Consider the following 24,324-nt stretch of genomic DNA (forward strand, 5'->3'; position numbering starts at 1 on the left):
GTTGTGAAAAAGGGAGGTATGAGAGGGGTCTATAAAATTATACACTGTGGAGAGAGGAAGTTTTTCTCCCTCACTCACAACACTAGAACCGGGGGTCATCCCAAACAAATAATGGCCATGAAATCTAGGTCCAAAAGGAAGTACCACCCCACCCACCCCCACAGTGCATACATCATCTATGGAATTCCCTGCCACAGGATGTGGAGGATGGCTTGAAACAAATTCATGGCGGACAGGAGAGACATCTCTTACCTGTGGGTTTCCCAGGATGCCGGATTAGATAGGCGTGATCCAGCAGGGCTGTTCTTATGTTGTTTTGACAGTAGCTAGATACTGGAGTGGATTAAGTGGACAGACTTTCAGACTTCCATAGAATGTTTAGGAAGGGACCGTAGGTGTCTTTGGCCCGCCTCTATTGCACAGAGCAGGAAACATCCACAGCACCCCTGACAGATAGCTATCCATCCTCTGAAAACTTCTAGAGATCACATCCCTCCCCCCCTTCATGGTAATCCTCCTAAAACCAATGGACTCCAAAATACTCCAATCCTGTTCCACAGAGTCTCCAACTCTAGGATATCCCAATTCCAGGGCGATACTGCTCTGAACGCCACACACCAGATTCGTTCGCTCAAAACTCAGCAAGCGTGAAACGTATGAAAACATTTTTATTACAAAACTAATATTCCCCAGACAAGGCTGTACAATAAGATGCTATTACAGTCAGAAGTCCACGTCAGTTAGTGCTAAGGAAAGGGAGTTCAACAGACAGACAAGACATCTGAATTCTCCAAAAGTTAACGTCAGCCTGGTGAGGAAGTCATTTCATCTTTCAAAATCGCAGGCTGGTCTGGCCACCAGGAAAGCCAACCAAGTGTTCACATGTTTGGGCCTGCGAGCAGCATCGAGGCCAGGGAACGCCACCGTGCAAACCTGTGCTTGCCCACATGCGATGTACAGTGGACAAAAGCAGGTGTGCAGAGAGGCTCTTGGGGAGGACCAGCCCAGGGTTATCTGCCTGGCCAGATTCCGGACAGGCAGTGGGCCGTGGGGAAGTGGAAGCACGCGGGGAGGAAATTCAAAGGGCTCATACGGATGACGTGGACAGATTCAAAAATCTGAACATCATCCAGCGAACTGGAGCAGGAAGTTGCTTGCTTCAAAGGCTGGTGGAGAAGCAGTCCAGGGAGGACCCCTCTTTCTGCCACCCCCCCCCAGTTTTAGAGGTCTCAAAGGCAGCTATCTGGGGGACCCACACACCAGCTGCAGCCCCCCCAGAACAGGAACACTCCCACTGTTTAAGCTCGGCAATCAAAACAAAAAGCAAAACCAGGACCTAGGGCCAGAAAGTCAGGTGCAAGAGACAAATCCAGAGGCAGGAGACAGAAGGAAAACCAGATGAGGCTGGGGGTGGGGGCTGGGGTTCCCCCCAAGCAAACCTGTCTCTGCTTGCATTCTGCGCCAAACACCCTCGGATCTGTTTTACTGAGACACAGGATGATGGGAAACTCGTGTGACTGCTCTAGAGTAGAAGGCTTCAAGCCAACCACTGCCTCCTTGAGGTCTCGAGGGTGCAAGACACTCTTGTGATTTTTGGAAGGAGGGGAAGAGGCGTGTGTACACACACAGAGGGATACCCCCAATATCATCTTTGAAGTTCTGTGCCTCAAGGTACCCCCTCCATGCCAACCCAAGTTATGCCAAACGAAGGCCTGGGACACACGGGCAGAATGAGGCAGCAGAAGGGAAGGCACCCGTTGAGAGTGTAGGCTGGGGGCTGTGTTCCCTCTATAACAGGGATTCCCAGATGTTGACTACAACTCCCATCATCCCCAGCCAAAGACGGTTGCAGCTGGGGATGATGGGAGTTGTAGTCAACACCTGAGAATCCCTGTTACAGAAAGTACTGGCTGCAGGAAACTGCTATTGCCCCCAAACTCCCTGCAAATAGACAAGCAGCACACCAAGCAGAGGGCAGGGTTAGAACTTAACTTTTTTCTTCTTAATTTGCAACGAGGCTTTTTAAAAACACACACTCAAAAGGTAGCATTAAAAGCACCCTCCCCGTTCAGTGTGAGCAGGTACTTTCCCCTTTTGCTGAGCATTATCGCCTCCTCATTCTGCTTGTATGGACAGACTATTTTCAGGGGGAGACAACCGTGGGCCTCCAGCTTACAACTCCCACCATCCCCAGTTCCAATTTATAGCAGCAGGGGAGGATGGGAGTTGTAGTCCAGCAACAGCGGGGGGGGGGGGGCGCAAGGTTGCCTACCTCTAGATGACATGAAGGAAATTTCTGCTTTTTCACAACTAGCTTGGTCAAGATCCCCACTCAGGGACATATTCTCTTTGATCCTTGAAGAAGGAGAAAAGGCATTTGATAGTGTGAGACAAAGGCTCCCATGATTGAATCCAAGACACACAGATAACGGCAGGAACAGGGACCCTGTTTCCTAGCCCCCAACCTCTGCAACTCCCTCTGGTTATGGGAGTTGTAGTCCAAAAACAGTGGGGGGGGGGGCTAAGTTGAGCAGGCCTGCCCAAGTATTCTCTCTCTAATGGACTCTGAAGCTTCCGTAAAAGCCATTTGCACTTGGAGAACTCTGCACAGACTCGAGGCAGTTCTGCATTCCATGTCCATTGCCAAAGTCTACAGTTATTTTGGAAAGGGCTCGGGGGTTGATTGAAACTTGGGACAGCCGATTACTCGGGAGCTCAGCTCCCCCAGGCCCACCCCAGCCTGGGAAGGCACCTTTTACCTCTGCGATTTTTTTTTTTGTTCAAGGAAAGTAACCTGCCAGTCAGAAACCACCACCCCCCCGCCCTGGTTCCCAAAGAACAATACGAAAACTTAGTTTCAACGCAAGATTTCACATACAGAATTGATTATTTACAACTCAAAAATGACCCGGCACACAGGGTACCAAGGAGGAAAGGGAGGCTCAGAAGTTCTTTGCATCATTCTCTGGCGGGGGGTGGGGGGGGGAAGAGAAGGAGGAGTTAAACCAAGAGGGGGGGAATTGGCTTGGGGGACACGTGTGGGGTGGTGCAGTTAGTGAGATTGGAGAATCCCGCTCATACGCTATCACTAACCCCTCACTTCGTTTCTGGACTGATTTCACGTAGCTCTTTGAAGCATTCCCCTTCCTTGCTAACAAAGAAAAACAAACTTTGAAGGAAGGGGGGGGGGTATTGGGGGCCGGGGGAGAACACAAGGATTTGTTTAGTAAAGTCCTTCTTCAGAACTACCCAGCATCTACGGAGCTGCTTCTCAACGCTTCCTGCGAGGAGACGTCAACACACACTCACACACCACGCACACACTCACACGGCTGTGTGTAGCCAGCAAGCCATGTGGGCCGAAGACACGCTTAGCTCTGTGCGGACGGGGTCGCGGCTTGAATTCTCAGGCGGAGCTACCTGAAGGGCAAAAAAGATTGCAGTCAATGAGAGTGAGGACTAGCACCTTGATTGTCCGGCTGAGCTGGCAAAGGGAGGGGAGTGGTGAACACAGGAAGCCAGCGTCTACGGATTCAGACCACCGGTCCATCTGGTCGACGATTGCTTGCCTTGACCAGCAGTCCTTTAAAACTTCTATATTTTCTGCCTAGCAACTACCTGATTGTGGACCTTCAAGTCGGAATAAACCTTGGCAGTCTTCTAGTCCAACCCTGTGCTCAGTGCAGGAGTCTGCACTGCGCAGGGGGTTGTGCAACATCCCCGACAAATGCCTGGCCACTCAGTTTGAAAACCCCAAGCAAAGTAGGAACATAGGCAGCTGCCACATACCGAGTCAGACCCTTGGTCCATCTCGCTCAGTATTGTCTACCCAGACTGGCAGCAGCTTCACCAAGGCTGCAGGTAGGAGTCTCTTCCAGCCCTATCTGGAGATGCTGCCAGGGAGGGAACCTGGAACCTTCTGCACGCAAGTGTGCTTCCCAAATAGGCCCCATCCCCTGAGAGGAATGTCTTACAGAGCTCACATGTAGTCTCCCGTTCAAATGCAACCAGGGCAGACTCGGCCCAGCAAAGGGAAAATGCATGCTTGCTGTCACAAGACCAGATCTCCTCTACAAGAGAGCCTCCTGCTTCATGAGGCGGACTGTTCCACTGTCCAACAGCCCTTACAGTTAGAAAATTCTTCCCAATCTCTCGCCTAAGCCTGCTACCTTGCCATTTCAACCAGGGTGGATCTGATTTAAATCAAATCGATTTAAATCACGATTTAAATCACTAGTCAGTAACACTAGATTTAAATCATGGTTTTTTACATAAAGACTCATTCTTGCTGGTATAATCTTAATATTTACAACCAGATGAAGGTTTCATTTTTGGTCCTCTTCTGGCTAGAAAAAAATGCCCGAAATAATCTTACAGAAACCTCTGGAAGAGCATGACATTGTGAATGGATTAATGGAATTCATTTACCAGAAAATTTAAACACTGCATATATACAGCCTCATGCTACATAATTAAAAACTAATCTTTATTTCATTATGAATATAATGAAATATAATGAAATGAAATAATCTGGACTATAATGTATCTTAAATAGAAAACTAGATAGATTTTTCCCTCAAAAAGCATTTTATTTTAAAAATCCGATTTAAATAAAACGAATCCGATTTAGATTTTTAAATATCCAGGTTTGTGTGTGTGTGTGTGTGTGTTTTAAATTGATTTTTCCCCACCCTGATTTCAACCCCCTGGTTCTAGTATTGCCCTCCAGAACAACCAAGGACAAGGACACTCCTCCTTCGACACGACGGCTCTGCAGATATTTGAAGCTGCCTCTTCTCCAGGCTGAACATACACAGCTGGTCTCCGCAACCACTTTAGGGTCAGGAGTCCAGTTATCAAGATTTGCGACACCCACCTACCAAGGAGAATGAACGTTTACTTTCTGATACGGAGAACCCCGAGCCGCTCTGTCCACACTCCGGCCCTACAGCTAAGAATTTGTGCATCATTTTATGGAGCAAGGGTCTAGAACAGGCCTGCTCAACTTTTGCCCCCCCCCCCGGTGTTCTTGCACTACAACTCCCATAATCCCCAGCCACAGTGGCCAATAGCCAGGGGTTATGGGAGTTGTAGGCCAACATCTGCAGGAGGGCCGGAGTTTAGCAGCTCTGGTCTAGACAGAGAGAAAACCATGTCCCCTTCCTGCTTGGGCAATTTAAACCACCGAGTTAAACCTGACCCAATCGGTACTGCTTTTTCCCACCAATAATTCCCATTAAGATTCCAAGGTAACCCTGCTGTTCTCCGCTACCGTAAAGAACTGTAGAGGTGGTGTGGGAAGGTGTTAATGCAGAGCAACTGCAGTTACCTGGACTATACACTCTCCATCTCCTGGCTGCGGTCCGGATCCTCTTCCTCCTCCTCCTCTTCCTCCTCCCCATCTTCGTCACCCCCTGTCTTCTCCGTAGGGGCCTCACCGTCCCTCGCGATCTCCTCCACATGGGCAAGCATGTCTGCCATGAGTGCTTCTTCCAGTCTCTTCCGCACCTGCTGAACGAGCTCCTCCTGTTTCCTGCCAAGGGCAAAACAACAACAAAAACCACCATGTATCAATTTGAATTCTCTATTAGCCTTCAGGAGAGCCCTTAAAACGCATTTTGGCTTAAATCGGTTTTAATATTTTAACCCGGTTTCGGAGTTTTTAATTACTGCAGTTGTTCAATTCTTGTTTTAAAATGTTTTAAAATTGTTAATTGTTGTTATATTGTTTTTAATTTTTCTTTTAGCTCTTTATTGTTTTAGTGGGAAGTGCTTGACTAGCAAGCAGAAGGTTGCCGGTTCAAATGCCCGCTGCTACTATATCAGGCAGCAGCGATACAGGAAGATGCTGAAAGGCATCATCTCATACTGCGCGGGAGATGGCAATGGTCAACCCTTCCTGTATTCTACCAAAGACAACCACAAGGCTCTGTGGGCGCCAGGAGTCAAAATCGACCTGACGGCACACTTTACCTTTGCCACCCTGCACTGCTCAGACCTGGCCTGGGATCTTGTGATTGGTTCAGAAGCCGACATTTTGGGGAACGGGCACTAGTCAACTGGAAGGGGTTCAGAAGATGGTGAGGGGGCTGGACACCATACTGTGAGGGATGGTTGAAGGAGCTGGGTAAGAGGGGTGGGGGATACGAGAGCCATCTGGGTATCGGAGAGGCGGACATGTTCTCTCTCTGGCTCTCAAGGGCAGGACTAGGACCGGTGGGTTGAAACAGCCAGGAAGCAAGTTCAGCCTAGACACAAAGAAGATGTTCTAACCACTAGGGCTGTGGAACAGCCTGCCCCTCCTGCAATGGTGGGCTACCTTCCACTACAGGTTTTCAAACAGAGCCTGCATAGCCATCTGCCAGAGAGGCTGTAGCCGGTCCTTGCACTGAGCCTGGTAGGGGTGTGCACGGAACCGCGGAGCTGCGGTCCGGCACTGGGTGGGGGGTTCCAAAAGAGTGGGGTGGGGGGCTTTACTCACCCCTTCAAGAATTCTGAAGTATATATTCGAGTAAGCGGGCGGCATACCTCCCTGCCGCCCGCTTCACTCCCCCTCCTCCGGCGGCGCGCGTTTCTCCTCGTGTTTCTGGCTTCAATTACAATCGGGCGGCAGGGTAGCTCCCAGTCCCTGCCGCCCGGCTCTTCAATACCCCCGTGTCTCGGCTGGCGGCTTCCCCCTGCTTAGACCCAGGACCCCTGCCGCCCCTTCCCTTCCAATACACAGGCGGTCGGCAGGAGAGCTCTCCTGCCGACCCCGTCCCCTTCCCCGGCTCGGCTGCAAATGGCTTCTAGGAAGCCTTTTGCGCACCTGCGCAAAAGGCTTCCTAGAAGCCATTTGCAGCCGAGCCAGGGAAGCGAGCGGACGGCAGGGAGTTCTCCCGCCGCCCGCTCGCTGAAGTTAACGTTAACTCCCGGAGAAGGGGGAGTGAAGCGGGCGGCAGGGAGGTATGCCGCCCGCTTACTCAAATATATACTTCAGAATTCTTGAAGGGGTGAGTAAAGCCCCCCCTATTCTTTTTGGAACCCCCCACCTGAACCAAAACCACCCCGTGTCCGGACCGGTCTGGAGGCCTTTAGAATGGCCTCCGAACTGGTCCGTGCACATGCCTAGAGCCCGGGGTGGGGTGGGGTTTGACTCAGGCAGCTACAAATCCCCTTGCCAGCTCACCTGTAGCAAGTGCCCTCAGCCCCTCTGGCGAGCAGGACACCCAGCACCACCACACAGCTCTCCTCCCCAGTGGTCTCGCCTCCACTGCCATTTTTGAGCTGGTGAGAAAGAGCAGGAAGGGGCAGCAGGAGGGGGCCAACGGGAGTGACAGACATCTCAGTAATATTAAATGTGCCAAGGTGGGTGCCCTTTGGTGGCCCACTTTTTGGAACACAAGCACTCTTACAAAGATTTCTGTTTGGGGGCTGTTGAAAAGTTTAGGTTTGGCCATGATAGAATCTGACTCAGGAGGAAGGCTTGGTGGAGTCTTGAATTAAAAACCTCAATTTCAGGTGCTTTAAATGAGGAGTTCGATCTTGGGGCTATGCTCAGGTGAAGACGATTCTCCTTTAAATAGCAGGACTTCAGGAGTTGGTTAGGCAATGCAGTACAGCTGGGGTGTTATCTAAGGGTATAAATTTGCAGGAAAATGGAGAAACATGACAAGCTCACATTAGTAAGATATTATCCAATGTGCTCCATCAACTTTGGTAGTCCAGGATGTAAGTATTGCTATGCTTTTCAGTGTTATTTTTGGTCAAGCGCTATGTTTGCAAAACAGAGCTTCTATTTTGAATTTTCTAGATTGTTGCCTGTTTTTGAAGAAGGGTTTTTTAAAACAGGATTACATTGGATAAGATGTAAGTGCACAAGGATTACAGTTTTCACAACAAGTTGGCTGAATACTATCGTCTAAGAGTTTTATGATGGTATATTAACACTTTTCATGTCATGTATCCGGGTTTGCCCCTGAAGGTGGCTCTGGCCAAAACCTGTTGGGTTCAAATAAATAGGTTTACAGCACAGTGGGACTTCTGTCTCTTCATTTGCAACTGTATTTGGTGCTCCTCATTTTTCTTCATCTATGGCTAGGGAGTTATGCCCAAATCTGTGGGGCACTGGTGGGACTAGTGGTGCTCTGATGTCACTTCCAACTCTTAAACAATGTGTTCTCTAATGTTTTTCATCTGTGTGAGGAATGAGTTTTGTTCTGAGCGGCAGTATCAAGGCAGTGTGTGTGCACCTACACTCAGAATGGGGCCTTCCTGATTCAACCTGAGTGGGATCTAAAACTAACTGAATGGGCATCAAAAAACATGTGAGCATGTGCGCACGCCTTAGAGGGAATGCTGCTCTTAACATGCTATAAGCCCAGTGCAGTCATTTCCTTAGCACCTGAGAGATAAGAGCACACTAATTCCAATTTTTTACTGTGCAGTTTTTGTGGTTTTTTAATATTGTGTTGTCCACTGCATTTTTCTAAATTTTGGGTTTCATCTGCTTGGGCCCGGTTTAACGTGTTGCCCTCTTCTCTTTTGGAACGGAGGCTTGCTAAAGATCATCCTGTTACCGTTTTTTGCCCTTGTGGCGCTGGCCTCCTGGAAACTGTCACCCATGTTTTGCAATATTGCTCTTTGTTATCGGGCTGCCAGAGAAGAACTTATTCCTCCTCTGTTACTCAAAATTCCTGGAAGGTGTGAGCTCTTCTATACATATTACTGTCTTGCGGATTCATGCTCCAAGATTACAAAAATTGAAGCTAAATTTTTCTACATTGTCATTAGGTTAAGGTCCTTATTAAGCACTTAATTGCGAGAGTTGTTTGTTTTTAAGTAACTTATTATGAGTGATTGTATTCTGTTTTATTGTGTTTTAGCATTGTTTATCGATCATTGTATTGGACATATTTGTTGTTCTTATTTCTGCTGGCCAATGGCCGTAATAAAATTGATGGTGATATTGTGTTGTCTTGTAAACCACCTTGAGATTGTAATGAAAAGTGGTATACAAGTTTAACAATAAATAATCCTTCACCACCAGAGGGCAGCAGAAAGGTGAGGCAGGGAGGGGGAAAAGCTACCATGTGCAACATGAAATACTGCCCCCCACACCCCAGCAAGAGTGCCCACTTCTACATTTCTTCCACTGCCTGCCTAAGGGGGAACAGGCAGGAACCACATGATGATTATTACTACTTATTTAACACATTTGTATACTGCCCACTAGCCACCTAACGTTGCAGCAGGGAAGTAACTTGTCTAGAGAGCAAGAGGTTGCTCGTTCGAATCCCCACTGGTATGTTTCCCAGACTATGGGAAACACCTATATCAGGCAGCAGCGATATAGGAAGATACAGAAAGGCATCAGCTCAGACTGTGTGGGAGACGGCAATGGTCAACCCCTCCTGTGTTCTACCAAAGACCACCACAGGGCTCTGTGGGTGCCAGGAGTTGACACCGACTCGGTGGCACTACTTTACTTTATACTGCCCACTATTGAAGTATCTAGGTGGTTAACAACAATGATACAATCAACAGTTTCTCCTATTCTAGGCCTGTCATCAAAACGGCAAACACACCCAATACAAATCCAATTTCATGAATTGTGAACTGTTCAGGAGGACTCTTAAGGGTGAAGCACAATGTACAAATATCGTAAAATAAAAGCCAGTGTGGGTGACTCTGGGCCAGTCACGTATCTCCCAGCTTAACCAACCTCACAGGGTTGCTGTGAGAATAACAGTAAGCATGTACACTGCTCTAGGCTCCTTGGAGGAAGATGTTCTATGTTCTTACATAGAAGTGTAAGAACAAAAACAGAATTTTTAAAAAATCATTGAAAAGGAAGCGGCAGTCAGGAAGAGGCATCCCCTTTTGAAAAAAGGTTATCTTGCACCTCTAGTCAAACGAGGGGAAGTTATTTACCCATTTGCAGAATTTGCCTTCAGCCAGCTGGAAAATGAGCTGCTAAGCACAAGGCATTTATTGAGTGGCGCCCAAGAGGGAAGCCATTCCTGCTCCTAGATACCTGATGTCTTCATCCGTCACCATGAAGGCTTTGCAGAGGGGCTGCGAGGTGTTCAGCCAGACGCCCGGATTCTTCTCCACTGCAGCAGAAAGCTGCCCAGTGATGGGCATCGTGCTGGTGTGCAAGGCGCTGGCGATGGCAGAAAGGAGGGTCTCGTCGGTACAGCCGGGCCCCACGCCTAAGAGGCAGCAGGACAAAAGGACAGGTCAGATGAGGTGAGCTCCTCTTTCCTCTCCCACTAGAGAGACTACTGACACCCTCTCTGCTTGCTTGGCAGCTGAACGGCTTACCAGCACTCCCGAGGCCTCAAAAATGCAATTATTTGGGACCCCAATTGACCAGGGTGCTTTGAAGGTCTTGCCTTTCTAAATCCAAGGCCCTGTTGCCTGGCAAAGCAAGGGGAGGAGAGCTGATCTTGCGGTAGCAAGCATCAACTGTCCCTTTGACTAAGCATAATGTGCCCCAGTTTGCATTTGAATGGGAGACTATTGCTGCAAGAGATTTCCTGTAGAGCAGCCTGCTCAACTTTGCCCCCCCCCTGCAGTTTTTTGGACTACAACTCCCATAAATCCCAGCCACAGTGGCCAGCAGCCAGGGATTATGGGAGTTGTAGGCCAACATCTGCAGGAGGAAGGAGGCTGAGGAGCCATGCTACAGAAGATGGGGGTGCAGCTCAGTGGAGGAGCAGAAGGTCCCAAGTTAAATCCTTGGTAGCACCTCCAGGTAGGGCCGGGAGAGACTCCTGCCTCAACCTTTGGAGAAGCCGCTGTCAGTCTGGGTAGACAATACTGGGCTAGATAGACCAAGGGCAGCTTCCTATGAGGCAGGTAGCTCTTTAGAGCAGGGCTTTTTCAGTGGTGGCCCCCTTTGGCTCCCATCCCACCTTCCTTCCAGCCATTTGTTCTATTCTACAATCCTTGTCTTCTTGGTTCCATGTAATATTCTAATTTTCTGGGATTGTGGATTTGGGGTTTTCATGAGCTGTACGCCATGATCATCACAATTATAACAAATTAAGGCTTGACTTATCTCGCTTTGCAGGTAATGCGTCTGTCTCATATATCAGTTTCACCTTTTAATTTGCATTACTGAAATTAATGGACTTTTGCACGATATTCTAATTTTCCGAGTTTCACCTGTATATAGCTAACTCCTGAGATATCTTTCTATGGCTTTTAACAATATATTGCATTATGATTGGTTTTATTAACACTATGTTTATACTGAGTTTTAAAAATACATTTTATATTTTTATACACACACTACTTGTAGCAATTTACATATTTTGTAGAATTGGCTCTGAAGAAGAGCGCTGCCCCCCCCCAAAAGCAATACTGAACCAGTTTTATAAACGTGTACTAATAGACACATTGAGCAAACCCGTCAGCACTTTGGGAGTTCCCCCCACCGCCCCCTTTTTAGCCTTTGACCAGTCAAATGCCCCACCCAAATCCCAGGCCTTGGGCACTCAGCGCCCTGGCTGTTGCCGTCACCTAGGGCCCCAATTCGATTCACTTGCTAAAATGTAAAGCCCGCCCCGTGGTGGATCAGCCCATCCAACAACTGCAGCCATCCAGTTCAAGTACCTTGCAACCCCTTCGGAAGGTCCATCGTTTTCACCAGCTCCTCTGCAATATCAAAGGCATTCAGCCCGCTGAGCTTCTTCTCCCAAAAGAGCTGAGAGAGAGAGAAAGGATGCTCAGTCAACTGGTTTCTCTTACTTGCACCACCCACGACACTCTGGGAGGCCACACTCTGTGTCCCACCAGAACCGGACTGAGTTGGTGGAAATGCTGGACAGTGTCCTTTTGGCTGCTGCACCCAGCCTGTGGAACTCCTTGCCCCAGGAGGTTTGCTCCACACCTCCAACAGCATTTGGCAAAGCCGTGCCAACAGGCCTGAAGGGCTTCTCCCTTGAGTTATACTCTTGCTACTCTCTTCTGCGCATTTGTGATCACAACAGGAACTCTGCCTTATAACCTAAGTCAAGACTATTCATCCATTGTGCTCTCATCCATGCCGACTATCAGCGGCTCTCCAGGTTGCCAGGCAGTGGTTTCCAAGCCTCAATTGGAGATGCCACCAGAAATTAAACCTGCCTATGGTATGTACAACATTTGGGGACAATGAACTAACTGGGCACTGCCCACTTAAGTACAGCCCAGCTGTACTTCAAGCTCCATTCCCACATTCCTTTGTCTAGGGAGGAAAGCGGGTCTTGCGGTTTGCAAAGCAGGGTCCACCCTGGCTTGCATTTGAATGGGAGACATTTGTGAGCACTGTAAGATAGGGGGCTGCTCTGAGAAGAGCCTCTGCATGCAGAAGGTTCCAAGTTCCCTCCCTGGCAGCATCTCCAAGATAGGGCTGAGAGAGACTCCTGCCTGCAGCCTTGGAGAAGCTGCTGCCAGTCTGTGTTGTAGACAATACTGAGCTAGATGGACCAATGGTCAGACTCAGAATATGGCTGCTTCCTATGTTCCTAGGACAGGGTTACACAACTCCCATCAGCCCTCACTACTGGCCACTGTGGAAGGGGATGATGGGAGCTGCAGTCCATAAACAGTCCGAGGGCCAAAATTGTGCAGGCCTGACCTAGGAGAAGCCCTGCGGCAGGCCTGAATTAGGAGCCCTGCCAGGGAGCTACATTTAAAGTTTGTGAGAGTGAATTAGCTAAGCTACAAACATCTTTCTGGAGCTGGAATTCAAGGTTTGACGATGCATAGCGGAGAGCTGGGTGGCGGAGGCCCGAGTTCAAATTCCTGCGCTCTGGGTTGCTGTAGGCAAATCACTGTCACAGGATGCACACAGAACAAATGTTGACAGCAAAACAAGCCAGAATCCTTACCTGGCGGGGCTGGTCAACTGCCTTTTGGGGGTCAGTCTTCACCTTATTACTGGGGTGGTTTGTGATTTTTGTGACAGGCTGTTTGAAGATTGAAGCTGTCTGTCTGACAGGGAGGGCTGTGTTCAAATCTGGCTTGCCCTAAAATGGGAGATTTGGAGAGTGGGGGGAAAGAGAAGATTGAAAGCAGACATTAGCTTTATTCACAGGTTATCTTCAACGCTCATACACAGGTACAGATGTAACCAAGTTCACTTTTAAAACCAACACAGGTACAGCCATCCAAACAAAAACATGTACAAGTGTACAGATACCTGTACACTCATACAATGTCTGAATAGCTGCCTTAAAAGAAAAAAACAAACCAATGTGTAACTTTGGGCTGGTGCTCCAGGAAAAAGCCAGAGAAAAAACCGTTCTACAAATCATCCATGTTTAAGAGCATAAAAGTTGCAGAAGAAGACACCCAACCCAACAAACACCCAGACTTGGGTTAGCTACGGCACTGCCAAGGTCCAATCCCCCGTCACCTTGGCCTGGCTGGAACAGTCGTAGCGCATCCGCTGCCGGTTCTTGTTCACTTTGCTCATCAGCATCTTCCCCGTGCGGAAGTCAAACGTGCTCAAGTCCATGGAGTTCCCCAGGTAGCGGGCCAGCTGGGGCTTGCTGCGGAATTTCTTCCCGCTTGGGCTGATATGTGGACAAGAGGAGTGGGGAGGAGAGAAAGAAAATTACAGCTCTCGATCTTTCTGCCAACGCTATGGTCACCTTCTGGCCAAGCAAGCACATGGCGCGTTTGCAAGCTGCCCCTCTTGATACCAGGGTTAGTATGCGGGTCTGCTGACCATGGTCAAGGCCGCCACCAAGTCAAGAATCCCCATGCAACAGGTGCGCGGAGGGCATCGTTCTCACAAGTACCTAAGGGACCGCCTGCTCCCAAGGGCTGCTGCTCGTTTGATGAGGTCATCTGAGGGTGCTCTGCTCCGGGTGCCGACAATGAGGAAGGCTCGGTTGTCGTGCTCGCGGGACAGGGCCTTCTCTGTTGCTGCCCCCAGATTCTGGAATGCTCTCCCGGTGGCTATTTGCTCCTCGGTCTCCATCACAGGCTTTAGAAAGCATGTTAAATCTTGGCTTTTTATCCAGGCTTTTATGTGATTGTCTCTGTTGCTGCTTCTTCTTTGTATATTGTATGGTTATTTTATGCCTGTATTTTAAATCTTTTTAGTCAGACACATTTTTTGTATTATCTTAATATTTTAACTGTATTTTATAGTCTTGTTTTAATTTTTCTGTGCAAACTGCCTTGGGATTGTTTTAATGAAAGGCGGTATATAAATGTAACAAATACATAAATACCCACTTCGGGCTCTAGATAAAAGGCCAGTTCACAGTTCTCCTCTCACAACCAGTGAGAAACCATGCAAAAAGTAGTCACTATGGTGGGGGCCCCAGACGTTGCTAGCAGTGATTCTCCCAAGCATGGTGTATTCCCCCCCCCCTAGAATTTGCAGCGGGGGCCTCTCGCCCACCAGGTGCTTCAAGCAGCCATCAACATCAAGACAAGTCAATTTCACGGGAGCAAAACATACCACCACAGGTGCCTCCAACATTGCCTGCCAAACCATTCCGAAATATTGGACAAGGCAGCTAGGGGTTCCAAAGCCCCTTAACTGGTCAGATGGCCCGCAGACAGTTCAGGTGCAAAGGGGGTGCCAAGAGACCTCCAGTTCTCACCTTGTGGAAAGCAGCAGGCCCAGAACCACCTGGATGGTCTCATCTGTGCTTCTGCTCTGCACAAAAGATGTGAGACAAGGCTTTGGAAAAAGAGGTGGCTGCAGAAAGCCATGGCAGAGGTGTATAAAATGAGGCATGGAGTAGAGCAAGTGGACAGAGATAGCTTTTCCACATGACTTGGCCCCTTTACTAGAGGTGGGAGGACTGTAAGGTGGGGCGGGATGGAGCACTTAGGGGATGGAAGAGCATCTGCATATTTGCATGGTTCCAAGTTCCCTCCCTGGCAGCATGTCCAAGATAAGGCTGAGGCAGCCTCCTGCCTGCAATTTTGGAGAAGCCGCTGCCAGACGGTGTAGACCAGGGTTTCTTAATCTTGGGCCCCTTAATCTTGTAGCTGTTGGACTACAGCTCCCATCATCCTCAGCCACAAAGGCCATATCTGGGGGTGATGGGAGTTGTAGTCCAACATCATCTAGGGGCCCAAGGTTAAGAAACCCTGGTGTAGACAGTACTGAGCTAGATAGATCAAGGGTCTGACTCGCTTCCTATGTTCCTAACGGATGGCCAGGAAATGTAGGACCAACAAAAGGAAGTTCTTTTTCATGATCAATCAATTTAATTCTCTGCCACAGGATGCGGTGATGGCCACTAGCTTAGATGGCTTTAAAAGGGGCTTAGACCAATTCATGGAGGACATGTCTATCAATGGCTACTAGTCGGGTGGCTATAGGTCACCTCCAACTTCAGAGGCAAGATGCCCCAGAATCCCAGTTGCAGGGGAGCAATGGGGGAGAGAGGGTGTGCGCTCAGCTCTCGCCTGTGGGCTTCCCAGAGGCATTGTGTGGGAAACGGGGGTCTGGAATGGACAGGCCTTGGGCCTGATCCAGCAGGGCTGTTCTTATGAGTCTGCAGGGGGTCTTAAAGCCCAGGCAGATCTCTCTGTGCTGGAAGAATGGTGTGTCACATGCCACTGGGTTGCTCGATTACTTCATCTCAGTCATTTTTGGAGAACATAAGGTGGGAAAATGGAGCCAGGATAAGAGGCTAGCCCTCAGCAAATGCTCGATACCAGTATTCCCTCTAAGGCGTGTGCGCGCTCACACATTTTTTTATGTCCGCTCAGTTAACTTTAGATCCCGCTCTGGTTTAATCAGAAGGCCCCACTCTGAATGCACATGCGCGCACACACTGCCTTGGTACCGCCACACAGAACAGGACACATTCCACACACAGAAGAATCTCTGATTCTTAAAATCTGACAATTTTTTAAAAGCACTAGAAAACCCACCTCTTCAGCCAAGCTCTTTCAGCTTTTTAAATTTAAGTTTTAACTGGTTTTTAATTTTTAGATTGCCTTAATCGTTTTAAGATTTTTGTGTATGTTTTAAATTGTTTTATGTCGTTAACCGCCCAGAGATGAAAGTTTGGGCGGTGTACAAATTTGACAAATACAAAAGAAGAAAATAAAATAAGAGAACATTGTTCGTTACTCCTCTGGCATTCAGATCTTGGCCTTGCTATTCCTCTGAAAAGCCAGTGGGGTTTGTAGGCTGGGTCCAATGGCTCAAATTGAGAGGAATGTTTGCAGGCTTATTCTCAAAGCTGGTTGTAAGGCTGCTCCTTCTCATCCCAATCTATCATCTCATAGGAACATAGGAAGCTGCCATATACTGAGTCAGACCATTGGTCTATCTAGCTCAGTATTGTCTTCACAGACTGGCAGCAGCTTCTCCAAGGTTGCAGGCAGGAATCTCTCTCATCCCTATCTTGGGGATGCTGCCAGGGAGGGAACTTGGGACCTTCTGCTCTTCCCAGAGCGGCCCCATCCCCTGAGGGGAATATCTTGCAGTGCTCACACGTCAAGTCTCCCATTCAGATGCAACCAGGGCAGACCCTGCTTAGCTATGGGGACAAGTCATGCTTGCTACCACAAGACCAGTTCTCCTCTCCTCATCCCATATGAAGCTTCCAAATGAGTCAGGCTCTTGGTCCCTCTAAGCCACTACTGTCAACTCTGACTGGCAGCAGTTCCCCAAGACTTCTCAGAACCTGCTACCTGATCCCTTTGCAGGGGGGAAAGAAGTGTCTTCAGTTCAAACATGTGCCTCCCAGATATAAGTTCTCTCTCTCTTTCTCTCCAATTTGCTACTAAGGGCAAACATCCAGCTTAGTTACTCATGACTAAGCACCACTGAAGCCAATAGGACAAGTTTGTCTCAACTATGTTCTTCCATTTCCAATGGGACTTAGTCATGGCGAACTTCATCCAGATGTTGCCATCTGTACTGGTTATTGTTCAAGGTTTAGGGGTGCTGTAAACAAACGTAAACCCACCCCCGGCCTCCCTTGAACTATCAAGCTGTATCTTGCTTCTGAAATAAGAAAACTGGTTGAATACAAGCTCACGTGAAAATGCACACCAGGCTGGAGATGCCAGCATCTGGACTGGGGCTTCTACATCGCAGGCCCTCTCCCAAAAACCTAGAATCCCGACACCCCACCTTCCTTCCACTACAAAACTCCACAAACAAAGAGTCCGTCCCCCCCACCCCTGCAGACGGCCATCCAGCAAGGCTTACATTTCAGCAAGCCAGCTGCCATTCGGAGACCATGCCTTGAGAGCCTGCCCAGTTCTCCCAACTTTTTGTCAAGTTACACTTGGGGCCCGAAGACGGACATCCACACAGGCAACGCCAGACAGTCCTTCCGGCGGCACGGCACGTGCGCTCCAACACAAAAACTTTGCAAAACCATCCGCACTCGGGGCTGGGCGGCTCACTCCCCGCTGGAAGGCCCCCTCCGCGGCGGAGAGAAGAAAGGCAGCTGCCGAGCGCCGGCCGGGGCAATTTTGCACGCCCGTCTGCTGAAAAGCACGCTGGCACTGTCGAGGTTTCCACGGCTGGCCCCCAGCGCTGGCCCCAAGAAAAGGCAGCCTGGGGAGCCCCCCCCCCGCCCCGCGCGTGTGCTTTTATTTAAGGTGCAGAGCGTTGCCTGCAATCCACAGACTTCTTTGAGGCAGGTGGGGGGAGCAGAGGAAAGAGAATGCAGGGCGGCCTATTCAGCCCTCTGCGCCGCCGGCTCCAGATGTCCACCCCGCATGGGCCAGCAGCCGGCTCTTTGTTCCTTTATGGCCTGCTCACAAGAGGAGAGTCCTGCTTGCAAAAGGCCACTTAGCAGTGCCTCGCCTCCTCCTCCTCCTCGCTACGCTCAGCAGCACCCTGCACACAACATCTGCAGAGCCTGGAAGAACAAGCAGCTTTTAGTGTCTGGGTTTGTTTAAAAAGCATTTCTAAAGAAGCAGAATAAAACTAAGTGGTATAGAGGGATAGTTTGCTAACTGGCAAAGAACAGCCCTTCTGTGTCAAATGGTCTGCTGAAGGGCCCTTGCAAAGGATTCTGGGAAATGCTCTAGGCCAACGTGCTGAAGCTGACTTTGAGCCGATCATGACTTCCCAGCCTCACCTACCTCACAGGGCTGTTGGTGGAATAAAATAGCAGAGGGGGAGAGAGAACCCCAAGCTCTTTGAAGGAAAACCAGGATATAAACAGGATGAAGTAAAGAGTCAATTTCGACTCCTGGCGCCCACAGAGCCCTGTGGTTGCCTTGGGTAGAATACAGGAGGGGCTGACCATTGCCTCCTCCCACTCAGTATGAGATGATGATGCCTTCCAGCATCTTCCTAGATCGCTGCTGCCCGATACAGGGGTTTCCCATAGTCTGGGAAACAGACCAGAGGGGATTCGAAGCCAATCGAAAAACCCAGTTGGGGTTTTTTTTGGTTGGGGGGGGGCAAAGAAAACCCCAACAATTTAACCACATGCAGTAATTTTTACTTAACTGGAGGTGCTTTCACATAATTTCTACCGAGTCAGTCTCTTGGTCCAGCTCAGAATTGTCTGCTCTGACTGGCAGCACTCTCCAGGGTTTCGGGGGGGGGGGGGCTTTCCCCAGCCCTACCTGACAATGCTGCCAGGAACTAATCTAATCTAATCTACCACAGCAAGGCATCCTAAGTATTTTCCCATAGCCTCCAGGAACCCTGCAAGCCAGGACCTAAAGGACGCGGCCATCCCTTGCTGCTGTATTTACAGCATTCCATATTCAGAGGTATACTGCATTTGCCCATGGAAGTTCTATATAGCTTGCATATCTAGTAACCTTAGGACCTCCTCCTCCATGGCGGTCTCTAATCCTCTTAAAGGCCTTGTGTGTGGCTGTCTCTATATCTTGCAGCAGTGAGGGCCACAAATTATTGATGTTTTGTGTGAAAGAGTCTAACCCAGCCCTATTAATAATAATTTAATTTATATACCACCCAACTCCAGAGGCTCTAGGCAGTTTACAAAAATCTCCCTACTTGGAGAGGCTGCCTGGGATTAAACCTGGGACCTTCTGCATGCAAAGGGGGGCCTTTGCCACTGACCTACAGCCCCGGCCCCCTCTTCTTTGAGGAGTGTAGGCAGCTTTATATGGTTCCTATCAGTCTCCCAGGGCACCACCAGGAATTAGACAGCCCTCTAGGTGTGGAATAACTGGACCCCACAGGTTGACTTCCGGACTCTGGGAGTTACTTTGGCTTTTACCAGGGATCCACCAAGGTGCCGAAGACCAGCTCATAGAGGTGGACGGGCATTTAGGGTTAAGGGAAGGGGTACTTCCGAGCACACGTCAAGTCCAGGAATTTGTTCCCAGCACCAGGACTGAACTGGCAAAAAGCTCAACTCGCTATAGAGAAAGTCATCCTTGGTCCAGCAACACAATTTTTTTAGAAAAGGGGGGGGGGATTGAGGCTTTTCGTGTGGGTATAGTTACACGAATTGGAGTCAGAAGCCTGTACTGATCTACTGCAAGCCACACAGAGACCTACTGGGAGATCCCAACCCAATTTCTGCTGCTCTGGTGTGAGAAGCAGGAAGCCTAAGCGCACGCCATGTGCCACTATGCAAGATGATGCATGAGCGCACATATGCACTCATGCGCGCACACATACACACACACAAAATTGAACAGGATGTCACCTGCTATGCTGCTAACAGGCAGCCTGTGAGTGGGAGGGACGGCCTCATATCAGACTGAAGCAATCTGCAGTGCCCCTCTCTGCCCCACACATTATCTGGAGCCCCCCTCAACTAAACCCTAGGCAACCAGAGGGGTCCTCAGCTGCAGAGATCCAAACTGACAGCCTCCCAGGCACTTGGGAATTGACACCCGAGCACTTGGGAAGGGAGATCGAGCCTCCTGGATTCATAGTGATGTGCCGTGCTTCACTCTGTCGGGGTGAGCCAGCAGCAGGTGGGAGCGAGACACAGCTGCCTCCGGATCGCATGCCAACAGGACACCACCCTCACCAGCAAGAGTCCGCTAACCTAGGGGCCTGCCCCACCACCCTCTTGCAGTGGGGTGGCGCGTCAACAGCAGCTGCTGAAACCCACCTGCCCCCTGCCTCTCAAGAGCCAACCTAGTCAGGGTGATCTGAAGACACCCTCCCAACACCAAGTGGGGCGACGGTCTTCCAGAGCGCAAAGGCCCCCACAGCTGCCATGCAGTCAGGGAGGCCGCTGTGATTGGCAGAGGAGCAAAGCCTCCAGTCCCTACCCCCCACCCCGCCTTGCTATGGTGCATTTTTGAAGAGCAGCCGCCCAGCTAGAGACAGAAATCCATATTCGTGGCTAGGCTCCTGCAGAAACACAGCCGCAAGCAGAGGGGCTGGTGGGGTGAGGGGGCAGTCCTTGATAGAGAAAAACCTAGACACACACACACACACACCCCAAATTCAATGAGGTGCCCATTGAATTCCAAGCCCCACAACTGTCATTACACAAAGGTGTCTCCTAGATTAGTGGCTGTCGCCTCCCCCCCCCGCAAAAAGAGAAAGGGTATCCAGTGGGACTCTACTACACAGCAACAGGCCTGTAGTTCACAATCCACTCCCCCCCCCCGCAAAATGCACACAGAGAACAAGCCCTCCACAACCCAGCTTCTCCCTCCCCATATGCAACTGTTCAGCCTGAATGCATCAAGGGATGGCTACAGTTTGCATGTCCCCCCCCACACACACACACAACGCAAAGCCAGAGGGCCTCAGAGCATCATGCAGAGCAGAGGAAAGGGGGGGGTCCCCCCAGACAGCTTCCAGAACCTCCCCCCACCCGATTCTTCTGCAGCAGCCACAAGCACAGCCGGGGGAGGACGGCGGTGGTGGTGCAGCCGCCCCCCCTCCCTGCTGCCATTGTGCAAGCAGTCGGTAGGATCCCCCCCCACACCATTTTCTGTTTGCAATGGGGTGGCAGCATGTTCTAGCAAGCAGAGTGGCAGGCGACGGCAACATCCCCCCCTCCACCTTCCTCCCTCCCCGCCACCTCCCCAGCCCCGCAGGCCCCTCCGCCATGGCACATTCACCTATAATAATAGACATCGCTCTTGCCGGCGGAGAGCCCCGATTTCCTGGTCACTTCTTCCCTTTTCCATCCCTGCGGGAGGGCAGAGCACTCCCACCTCTTCCGATCCATCGCTTCCACTGGGCCCGGCTCTGGTTCAGGCTCGCTCCAACCTCCTCCTCCTCCTCCTGCCGCAGCTCTGCCGCCGCCCGCCTGCCTGCTCCCTCCAAGGTCCCTTCCAGCCAGGGCTGCGGTGGCGGCTGCTTCTCGGGGCGGCTAGCTGGCTGGCTGCTCCTTCCTGCTGCTGGGGGCTCCCGCAGCCTTCACTTTGGCTCCCTGGGCCAGGCTCTTCCAGAGCGCCTCCCTCTGCTGCGATTGGAACGCTGCTGCCGGCGCTGCTGCCTGGCTCTTCCCTCCAGCGCAACCCCCCTCCGCCTCTTCCTGCCTTTCTCCGGCTCCGGAAGGGGGCGCTGTTCCTTTTACCCTCCCTCTGGCTCGGCTCTTCTCAGGAGAGCGCTCCCCTCCTCCCGCTACCGCCGCGGCCCATTCATTCTTGCTTCGCGGTCACCGCGCGCGCGCGCACACTCTCTCTCGCCTTCCTCCCCCTGTCGCTGTTCCATTCTGTCGCGCACCTCCTTCAAGGAGCGCGCGCAGCCGTTGGGCGGGAGCGCGCTCTTTCGAAATAAATAAATAAACAGAAACGGCTCGCCACCTCGCATCCCGCCAAATTGGGGGGGGGGGGCAGACCGACCGTGCGCTTCGATCCCGTATCCGTCCGCGCGCGCCTGTGGAAATATAGTCCCTCGGCTCTCCTGAGGAGGGGGGGAGGAGGAATCCAGTCCTGCGAAGTGCACGTGAAGACGCCTCCCTAAGAGGCACCTGCTGCCTTCTTCCCACCTCGGGAGAACACGGCACGCAGAGCACGTCTGAACGCAAACCCGCACAAGTGTCCCCCAAACACACAACCACGACTGCTCCACACCTGCGAATAAGTCTGGCGTACTTGATCCCCCCCCACACCTCACTTTTCCTGCCCTCCCACCACTCAGATGAAGGATCTTCCATCCCCGCAGAACTCGTACCCCACAGGAACAGCCCCCAAGGCAGCCCCCCTTCAAGCCCCTCAGCTTCACCCCACTTCCACTTTCCACACGTCTTTCCCAGCCCCATAGACCAGACCCCCCCAAGCCCCCCTTTTACCCCCTCTTCTCCTCACACGCCTTCCACAGCCCCCTGCCCCATTGCTGGCCACGGATGTCCCACAGCTCCTCACTACAACCTCCCCCTTTAAGCCCCCCAGCTTCTCCCCACCTCTTTGCACCCTTCAGGTTCTCCACACACACCCAGCCCCATAGACCTCCTCCGCTGCTGCCCCCATAACTCAGTCCCCCAGTACATCTTTTCAACCCTCCCCTTCTTCCCCACATCTTCTAACTCCCCGTGTTTTCTCCAGACCTCTTCGCAGCCCCCCACAGACCTCTGCCCCTTTACTAACACCCCCACTTTTTCCCTTAACCCCTCTGCCTCCCCCCAATGCGCCCTACAGCCCCCAGTTCTCCTGCCCCTCCTAATGTGCCCCACAGCCCCCAGTTCTCCTGCCCCCTCCTAATGTGCCCCACAGCCCCCAGTGCGCCCCACAGCCCCCAGTTCTCCTGCCCTAGAGATCTCTGCCCTCTCTACTGCTAGCGCTCCCCAATTCATCCACGATGCCCACTTTTTTTTTTAAAAAAACACGCATTTAAAACGATATAATATAGTCAACGTCTGCATCACGGAGCCCACTTTTCCCTGGCCGACCCCATAGCTATCAGACGGCATATCAGTGTGATAAACAAATAAAATATAATAAATAATTAAGTGTTGCCCCCAGATCCACTCCCAAGCCATGCTCCCTATACATTTGCACCCCATAGCATCACGCCTCCACCCCCCCCACAGGCCTGCTCTTCTTCCCAAGTTTTCTCACACAACCCCATAGCCCTCCTGCCCCCCCAGCAACCCCTTCCTTCACCCCACTGCTCGACCCCCCCTTTCTGCCCTGACATGCCCCCCATCTCCCCACACTGACCCACCTTTTTAACCCTTTGACTCCCGCCGCATCTCCAAACTACACATCCCACCCCCAACAACGTGCTGCTCTGCCCCATAACTTAACCCACAGACTCCAACCCCCCCCGTTTCTCCCCCTTATTTATCCCGCCCCCGCCCCTCTGCAGTCCCAACCGGCCACAGACTTCTCTATCCTAGCCCGCGTGCAACCCCGAACTCCCCGACCAGCCCCACAACTGCTCTCCTCTGTACCCTACCAAAGCACAGCTTTTTGCCACCCCCTTCGCCTTCCCCTAACATAAGTTTCCGCTTCCTCCAACCCCCCAACCCTATTCCAAACCCCCCACGTGCTGCTCACCCCACGCTTTGCCAGGATGATCCCCTTGGCTGCCCCAGATCCTCTCCCCCAGCCCCATGCACGCACGATGACCCACTGACCCTCCTGACCCATTGTTTGCAGCCTCCTCAACGCCCCCCCTCCCTATGCATGCACCCCCTTGCAAACGGGCATGCTGCTTGCCTTGGAGCCCCCGCCCCATGTCTTCCAACTCACCCCAAGGGAGGGCAGCGCGGACTCCCTCGCGGGCCCCCAGGTGACCCCGGCGCCTTGGCCATCTTCCTCTTTCCCTTCCTCCCCCAGAGAGGCCGCCACGTGGTCCCAAAGCACACACGACCCCCGCCCCTTTTCAGCCCCAAGCCCCGCCCCACCGCAAGCAGCCGGCGGAGAGAAGGAGGGAGGGGGCCGCTTCTAGCCGCGGGACGAGTTTCAAAGCCTCGCTTTCTACTGAAAGAAAGTTTCCAAACCGCCCCCCCCCGCCCCACTCCAAACCATCCAGGATGAGGATCGCCACTTTTCCCCCTGTGGGGGGCACTTGTGCCTTTAAACCAGGCAAAAGCGCAACAGGTGCAGCGCACAGCTCTTGGCATGGGAGAGCCAGTATTATGGTTAGAAAGTGCCGATCTACTATAAACTGTCTCAGCTTCTTGGAAGTAAAGGTGGGATAAATCGGTAATTATTATTTATGATTCCTCCTGCGGTGATGGGGCGTGACTCACATGGTGAGTTTCTGCCTGTCACAAAGCCGTTCGTGACTGTATGCCTGCACAATTTACTCACCACTGCCCACCCACACCCGGGTATGATTGTCCTCTCTGCCCAGGCGCACAGGAGAACTATTTATTTATTTTTAAATTTCTATACCGCCTTTCATTAAAAACAATCACAAGGTGGTTCACATAGGAAAAAAAATAGAAACAGAACTATAAAAATTACACAATTAAAATATTAGGCTAACACCTTACGTCA

General features: G+C 51.1%; 2 protein-coding genes across 6 annotated transcripts in view; one reads left to right on the forward strand and one right to left on the reverse strand.

Annotated features, from left to right (window-relative positions):
* Positions 1–650: 650 nt before the first annotated feature.
* On the reverse strand, positions 651–23,718 carry MBD3 (methyl-CpG binding domain protein 3). 5 transcript variants are annotated; one of them, XM_053295431.1, is made up of 7 exons: positions 23,572–23,718; positions 13,388–13,547; positions 12,861–12,998; positions 11,602–11,692; positions 10,016–10,193; positions 5,330–5,533; positions 651–3,420 (listed from the first exon to the last, which is right to left on the reverse strand). In XM_053295431.1, exons 1-6 carry the CDS (start codon positions 23,631–23,633, stop codon positions 5,335–5,337), a joined length of 828 nt encoding a protein of 275 aa, XP_053151406.1. In that variant the 5' UTR covers positions 23,634–23,718; the 3' UTR covers positions 651–3,420; positions 5,330–5,334. The 5 variants fall into 5 exon arrangements, with proteins under 5 accessions (XP_053151406.1, XP_053151408.1, XP_053151407.1 ...); XM_053295433.1 differs by lacking the exon at positions 23,572–23,718 and adding an exon at positions 23,042–23,125; XM_053295432.1 differs by lacking the exon at positions 23,572–23,718 and adding an exon at positions 21,088–22,068.
* LOC128343763 (paternally-expressed gene 3 protein-like) overlaps positions 23,573–24,324 on the forward strand; it is a 54,207-nt gene continuing 53,455 nt past the window's right edge. The window contains 1 exon segment of the mRNA XM_053293198.1: positions 23,573–24,014. Within this exon segment, the coding sequence (XP_053149173.1) occupies positions 23,856–24,014 (159 nt within the window). The 5' untranslated portion in view covers positions 23,573–23,855.

Source organism: Hemicordylus capensis, chromosome 2, assembly GCF_027244095.1.
Source record: "Hemicordylus capensis ecotype Gifberg chromosome 2, rHemCap1.1.pri, whole genome shotgun sequence".
Lineage (NCBI taxonomy): Eukaryota > Metazoa > Chordata > Lepidosauria > Squamata > Cordylidae > Hemicordylus > Hemicordylus capensis.

Coding starts and splice junctions, on each gene's coding strand:
- MBD3 (XM_053295429.1), bottom strand. CDS start 13,957: ATGGAGACCGAGGAGCAAATAGCCACCGGGAGAGCATTCCAGAATCTG. Junction 13,548..13,775: donor GGGAGCAGGCGGTCCCTTAG/GTACTTGTGAGA, acceptor TCCACATATCAG/CCCAAGCGGGAAGAAATTCC. Junction 5,534..10,015: donor GTGACGGATGAAGACATCAG/GTATCTAGGAGC, acceptor TGCCCTTGGCAG/GAAACAGGAGGAGCTCGTTC.